Source organism: Sander vitreus, chromosome 13 (assembly GCF_031162955.1).
Source record: "Sander vitreus isolate 19-12246 chromosome 13, sanVit1, whole genome shotgun sequence".
In the NCBI taxonomy this organism is placed as follows: domain Eukaryota; kingdom Metazoa; phylum Chordata; class Actinopteri; order Perciformes; family Percidae; genus Sander; species Sander vitreus.
The window spans coordinates 5,556,766-5,563,691 of NC_135867.1; the positions used below are offsets into that span (position 1 = coordinate 5,556,766).

The 6,926-nt window shown below is 38.7% G+C and overlaps 1 protein-coding gene across 1 annotated transcript; it reads left to right on the forward strand.

Moving 5' to 3' along the window:
• Nucleotides 1–287: 287 nt before the first annotated feature.
• On the forward strand, nucleotides 288–6,698 carry LOC144527981 (lathosterol oxidase-like). Its single transcript, XM_078266358.1, has 5 exons — nucleotides 288–356; nucleotides 1,464–1,681; nucleotides 2,586–2,718; nucleotides 3,309–3,409; nucleotides 5,494–6,698. The coding sequence occupies exons 2-5, from the start codon at nucleotides 1,472–1,474 to the stop codon at nucleotides 5,956–5,958; spliced, it is 909 nt and encodes a 302-aa protein (XP_078122484.1). The 5' UTR covers nucleotides 288–356; nucleotides 1,464–1,471; the 3' UTR covers nucleotides 5,959–6,698.
• The last annotated feature ends 228 nt before the right edge of the window (nucleotides 6,699–6,926 follow it).

Here is a 6,926-nt window from a genome sequence, read left to right on the forward strand (position 1 = left end):
CGATAAACACAAAATGTGGCCATGTGCTGTCCTTACAGCACCACAAGTGGAGCAGTGGAGAAGAGCTTGATGCTTAAATATGCTTTGTATATCAATCATAAGGGGCGTTTCGACCCCTGCTCCAGCTGTGAGAGGACCTATGAGCGGGGAAGACCTGTTTCTGTAGCGCCATGATCAGATCCTCCAATTGGCCAATCGGAAATCAAAACAAGCCTGCCGTGATGAGAAACTACGCGCTCATTGGATGCCTTTTGAATGACGTAAAATGCAACTCAGTACTGATTGGTCGCTCGCTCACCTTTAGTTTAGTACTCATCCCTTCACGGTTGTACCGGAATACACGCAACCTTCGAAAGGTACAGTTCTGTTTAAAATTGTACATTTAACTTTATATTAACAATGTGACAGTGACGCGCACTTATTCGCTTTTAACATGCGATGCAGCCTGTTTGGCAATGCATATAGTAATATATAGCCTATATTTACTTTTTCGTGGTGATACGTAACAGTCAGGAAGTTACATATAACGTTTATTGTGACATCTCGATCACAGGATTAATGAATTTAATATCATCATAGTGGGGGTCTGGGTGTCCTCCCCCAGGGAAGTTTTGAGCATCAACGACTTCATTTCCTGTATTCGGATACACTTTTATGCAATTTACAGCCTATGTGAAGAAGGAAAACACAGATGACAATTCAAAATATATCAAAAATATAATGGAAAGTATGTTGTTGCGTGTCATTGGGCATTTTTAAGAGGGTATATGGAAATCCTGGAGCTTTCTTAGTGGGTATACTGCGTATACCTGCGTATCACGTAGACTACACCACTGACTATCAGCAAAAAGCAGTGATATTTCTAGCATTATTGGACGCGTGTGGTCAGTAGTTTATTCAGGTTTAAAATATACTTTTACTTAAAAGGAAAATAAATCTATTCACAGTGTTAATGATTTATTATATTCATGACATGTATAACTTACAAAAAAATATCTCATTTTATTATTAATAAATTGCCAGATAAATCATTTACAGGCAGGGCTGAAACTATTTATAAATGTGTTAATATCTAATTAAGACATATAGTTTAAAAAAAACCTGTCTTGACTCAAGGTCCACTTACTAGAGTTCCTTTAGAGCTTTCAGCCTCACATCATTGCAGATTGAGTTTGCTCAGTTGAAGATGTATGAAGACATATTTTATAAGATTTAAACTGTTATGTTATACTGTCAATCGTTCAATAACAGTTGTACACCTGTTATCGATTTTTACAGGTTGTTGTTGACAAATAATATTAATTAACACAGTATACATTATAGTGTGTTTTAAACCATTTATTAATTGTTAATTAATTTGTTACCAAAAACATGTCTCAAAGGATTCATACAACAGGGCTTCTGGGAAATGCAGTGTTCTTAGCATCTTTTTATTATGTGTACTCTCTGTCCATACTTTACAGATTCGACCATGGATCTTGTGCTGAATGTTGCAGACTATTATGTCCTCACCCCATATGTGTTCCCTGCATCGTGGCCTGAAGACGGGGCCTTGCGGCAGATCATCAGCCTGTTGGTGCTGACCAACCTCGGGGCTGCAGTCCTGTACCTGGGCCTGGGAGCCGTCAGCTACTTCTTCATTTTCGACCACAATCTGATGAAACACCCACAGTTCTTAGAGGTATGAAGCCTGTATCTCATTGTATGTGTTGTTATAAACTGTGTGTTGTCAATGCTAAACGCTAAGCAATCAAGCTAACTTTACATCTACAAGGAGGGGACTAATTTCTTGGAACACCTGCAGAATAAAATGCAATATAGTTAATAAATACCGCCTTTTTGAAGCGTAATGATGCTCAGTTTTGGTGAGACTGTGTCACAGAGAAATCGACTCAACATTGTAGTGTTTTGTGTTTTTGGAGTGAATTATAGTGTACATACTATGGCATCAAAGACTCAAATCAATTGCATGATTTTTGTGTTGGTGTGAAGCCTTTAGTTAGTGTTATAAAGGCTTTAGTATGATTTCAAATAACCCCTCTGTGTCTTTTGCATTACTTTGTAGTTGATGTGTTCATGATGTTGGTCTTGGCTGAACACAGGAAAGTGACAGAAGTAGTTGTGCGAATAATGTAAATGGAAAGCTTGAGAAAGAACCCTGCTTACTGGCACACCTTTGCACACCTGGCCACAGTTTCAAATCCTGTTGGAAAGTGTGGGTGCTGTCAGACAATCTAAAAAGCACTTTGTTTGGAGCATTCTGAGGCCTTAAGTCTTAATGGATAGTAGTTGATGATCTTATTGTTTAAAAATGTGTGTTGCTTTGACTCAGTAAAGTGTCTTACATTTAACTAAAGTCAGTACCGCAGAATATAATGACTTAGGAGCACGAGAAGAGTTGGAGAAGGCTAAGCCTGGTGTTATTTTGGATTTTTTCCTTATTGACAACAAATTCATACCACCCGGGATACCAGGGGTGTTACTAGAAATGCTTCCATATAACCTCTGTATTTTTTTTATTATGTTTATATATTTCCTCTTTTTTATTCATTATTTTGTTTTATTTTAATTTTTTTCCTACTTAGAATCAGGTTCAGAGGGAGATCAAATATGCTATGACCTCTCTTCCCTGGATCAGCATACCCACGGTGGCCTTGTTTTTTGCTGAAGTTAGAGGATACAGCAAACTGTACGACAATGTCAATGACTCTCCGCTGGGTAAGTTAACCCTCGTGTTGTCTTCAACATGTTGTCCTTCCGGGTCAAAATTGAATTTTTTTTTTTTGTAATGCTTTTTAAAACTTTTTGTCACTTTTTTCTATGCTGTTTTTTTTTTTTTTTCACGGTCAATAAACCTAATTTATATGACATTATACCTAATTTATGAGTTGAAAAAAGCAGAAATTATGAATTATTTTGAGTTCAGATCAGAAGATGTTGAGTGGATCACAATTTCTGTCAAAGTTTAGCCAGGATGACGTTTTGAAACAATTTTTTTCAAATGCTTATAAAGTTGAATAAAACACCCACAATTCAATGGAAGTAATAATTAATTTAACTTGTGAAGAACCTTGTATCCATATAACGTACATGCATGCATCCATGTTATTATGGGCAATTTAGTTGAACGCAACCCATATTTCTGATATAAAAAACTTTAAAAACGGGTCAAATCTGACCCGAGGAAAACAGTATACAAGTGTTAAAGAATGACCTCACCAGCTTACAGTTGTTTTATTATATTTCATGCGTTTGAAAACCCTGAACGTACCATGTTCTTGGTGGTGACATGGTCTGTGTGCTTTCAGGTTGGCCTGGGCTCTTCCTGAGTATGATCTCCTTCCTGTTTTTCACTGACATGTGTATCTACTGGATTCATCGGTTCCTGCATCATAAGCTTATTTACAAGGTCAGTACAACTGGGGGTTTCCCTTTAAACGTATTAGGTAGGCACTTGTTGGGTGCATTTTAACATCAGCACTTCATTGTTTTGACAATATAATTACTGAAAGGTACTGTAGATATCGGCCCAAACTGCTTTTATTTTTGTTTCTGTTATGATACCACAACGTTGCCTATTCACCACTATGATAGAGTCAATCGGAATGTTTCCCCATTTTTAATATCTTAATATTCACCAAATTCCCCCCCCCCCAAAATGTTCTGGTTTTATTTGTCCAGGTTTCATTCCTGTTCTGCAATTTCTTTTATCGGCCGACATATTCACTAAATAACAGCAGATAATGCCAATGTATCAACTCTACTCGCCACTGTTTAATGACATTAACTTTACCTGCTTATTGTTTGGAGTCCCAAAGCTCTGTTGTATGTGTAAAAATAACAATAGTAATTGCCAAATAACCATTTTTTCTACCCTGGAAATCCAGAGTTCTCGCGAGAGCACAATTTGAATTTGCTCAGCGAGTTACTCTAGCATTCAGTAATGATGCTCATTAACTATGCCCTTGTAGCCAAGCTGCTCCAATCACATCGGTGTATCTGATATAGGCGGGGCAAGAGGCGAGCTAAACAGATGACAACAGTGCTGCGACATCCAAGTCATTAGTAAACATTGCAAGATGGCTACTGGTGAACACCAGTTGTTTGAAACGGCTTTGGCTGCTACAATGAACGAGTTAGACTTGGCTTTTTATCTAAAAGAGGAACAGAAGACGGTGCTCGAATCCTTCCTTTGCAAGAAGGACGTTTTTGCTGTTTTGCCGAACGGATACGGCAAGAGTTTAATCTACCAGTTAGCTGCGCTGGTAGCTAAGCGTACGGGGGCTTAGCGAAAACCCACTGGTGGTTGTTGTGATTGGTCGTAGTGTTATCCAGTTGCGTGCAGTGAGATTTTGAAATGGGCCATTTCATTACTCATTGCCATACCCTTAATCTTTTGGATTTGGGTCTGGATTTCCAAGCTAATATTTTTCCCCAATATTGAGGTATATGTAAATACATATATTGAGGTGGTAGCCCTTTCTGTTACCACACTGGGCTTACACAGTAGGTGACAAACAGAAATGACCATAATGCATTGTTATTATTAGTCTCACTTTGCCAGACCCTCCTCCAAAGCGCGCTGATGGAGGGTCTGACTACTTCACATAGCAATCGGGGATTTCTTTAAACCAATCAGAATCATAATGGGCGGCGCTAAACTCCGCAGAGAGCCACTACAAAATAGTTGTGCGAGAGCAACCTCAGATTGGTCAGATAGTCTAGCTAGCTGTCTCAATTTACCCTGCAGAGATCTGAGGAGCAGTTAACCATAGTCCTCATTAATCCACCAAATTTAAAATTCCAACACAAAAACAGCAGAAGGAAACGGAAAAGACACGCATCCAGCGGAATTTCCTGCGGCACCAGAGCTATCCTGGAAGCGGAACGTCAAAGATATAGACTATGTTAATATCAAGTGCAGATATCTAGAGCCAGCTGCTCAGTGTTTTACTTTAATCTTTATTTTTATTCATATTTGTATGAATTTTTATCTTGGTTTGGTTCTATATTCTATATTTTATATTCTTACCTGTATCTCTACTGGGTTTCATTATCATTGCTGTTGCTGCTATGACACCTGTATTTCCCTCTGGGGATTAATACAGATTTATTTTATCTAATCTTATTTTATCTAATCAAATTTTACACTGTGACGTTACTTATGTTTGGGGTCAATTAGACCCTAGAGAACTCCCTGTTAGACCTTAAATGAACAAACTGTTATAAAACTAAAAATAACCAAGAACTAGGTTAGGTTGAGGTATGAATTATGGAGTAATGAATTAGTATATTGTCATTAAGTTCTAATAGGAAAATAAACGTAAACAACACAAGTGAAAGCATCTTTCTGTAGTGTCTTCACCATGGTGACTCATTTGACACGTTTGTATAATAACCATAAATAATTGGAAATTATAAAAAAAGGGCCAGACAAAATCACAAAGCAATAACTTTCTCCGTCTGACCTCTTTGCTCTCTTCTCCCCAACAGCTGTTTCACAAACCGCACCACATATGGAAGATCCCCTCTCCCTTTGCCAGCCATGCCTTTCATCCAGTAGACGGCTTCATGCAGGGACTCCCATATCACATCTACCCCTTCCTCTTCCCCCTCCACAAGGTTCTCTACTTGGCCCTGTACATTTTCGTCAACATCTGGACCATCTCTATCCATGACGGGGACTATCGCGTGCCCAGAGCTCTGACGGGTGCCATCAACGGCTCAGCTCACCACACTGACCACCACCTCTTCTTCGACTACAACTACGGCCAGTACTTCACTCTCTGGGACCGCCTGGGAGGCTCCTACAGGCATCCGTCGGCTCTGATGGGGAAGGGTCCCCATGATCTGATCCGGAAGCTTCAAGCAGAGGGAAAGTTGGGAGATGATAGAGTGAAGGCTAAAGGGCAAGTGAATGGACATGCTCAGAGAAGAGCCACGTGTAAGGAGGAGTAACAGTAGGGGAAGTTACGATTAATTGCTGAAAGTGATCTCTATTTTTTTAAGACAATGTGCTGCACCCATTCTCAGCTGGAAATCATATTTGAAGAATAATTTGAGTTTCTGTATTGCCAAATAAGCTGTTGTGAGATTTTAATTCTAGTGAATAAGATTCATGTAAGATGGTTTCCCTTGGATTGATTTCATGAGGAGCAAGCTTTGGGATTGCTACATTTTTTGACGTAGCAATCAATAGACAAGGAGCAGACTGACACCCAGAGTTGGCGTTACCGTCTTACAGTGCTAGTAATTGAAATGGGGTGATAAAGTGACTCTTTTTTGTATACGCCACAGAAGAGTTTTTGCTGTTTGCAAACCAAGAAACACCAGAGCCAAAACACTTGAGGAGCATCAAAAGGCTGGAGCTGCTACAGTATCACAGAATGACACTAACTGTGAGTGGAAGTTTCACTTCATGATTGAGACCTGGGACTGGTGTCACAATGATTGTTTTTCACAGATAAAATAGAGTTAACAAGTAGTTCATTGTTGTAAGTTCAGACTGAATCGTTAAAACGTGGCAAACCAGCAACTGCTTCAACAGAAATATTGCAATAACAACAATGTTCTTAATTGTGGACATACTGTATAAGATAAAAAATGTCACATACATATCAATTGCACAGTTCATGTCTTCTCTGTGTTTGTTGAGGTGATTGCATCATCCGTATGAGAATAAAAGACCTTTACTCCCACTGCTGTATTAATGCGTTGGTACAAACAGAGTAGAAATACTTTTTGGATATGAACGATAATGATAAATAATAATCCCAAAAGTTGCACTTTGAAATAGCGGTTGTCTGTGGTTTGGTTCTATAATCATACAATGAAAACTATGACAATGTATTGAATTTTGAAAGTTCACTCTTGACCTTGGAAAAAAGTAAAGATAATCTTAACTCAAGGTCCACTTACACGCTTAG

Coding starts and splice junctions, on each gene's coding strand:
- LOC144527981 (XM_078266358.1), top strand. CDS start 1,472: ATGGATCTTGTGCTGAATGTTGCAGACTATTATGTCCTCACCCCATAT. Junction 1,682..2,585: donor AACACCCACAGTTCTTAGAG/GTATGAAGCCTG, acceptor TTTCCTACTTAG/AATCAGGTTCAGAGGGAGAT. Junction 2,719..3,308: donor TGTCAATGACTCTCCGCTGG/GTAAGTTAACCC, acceptor GTGTGCTTTCAG/GTTGGCCTGGGCTCTTCCTG.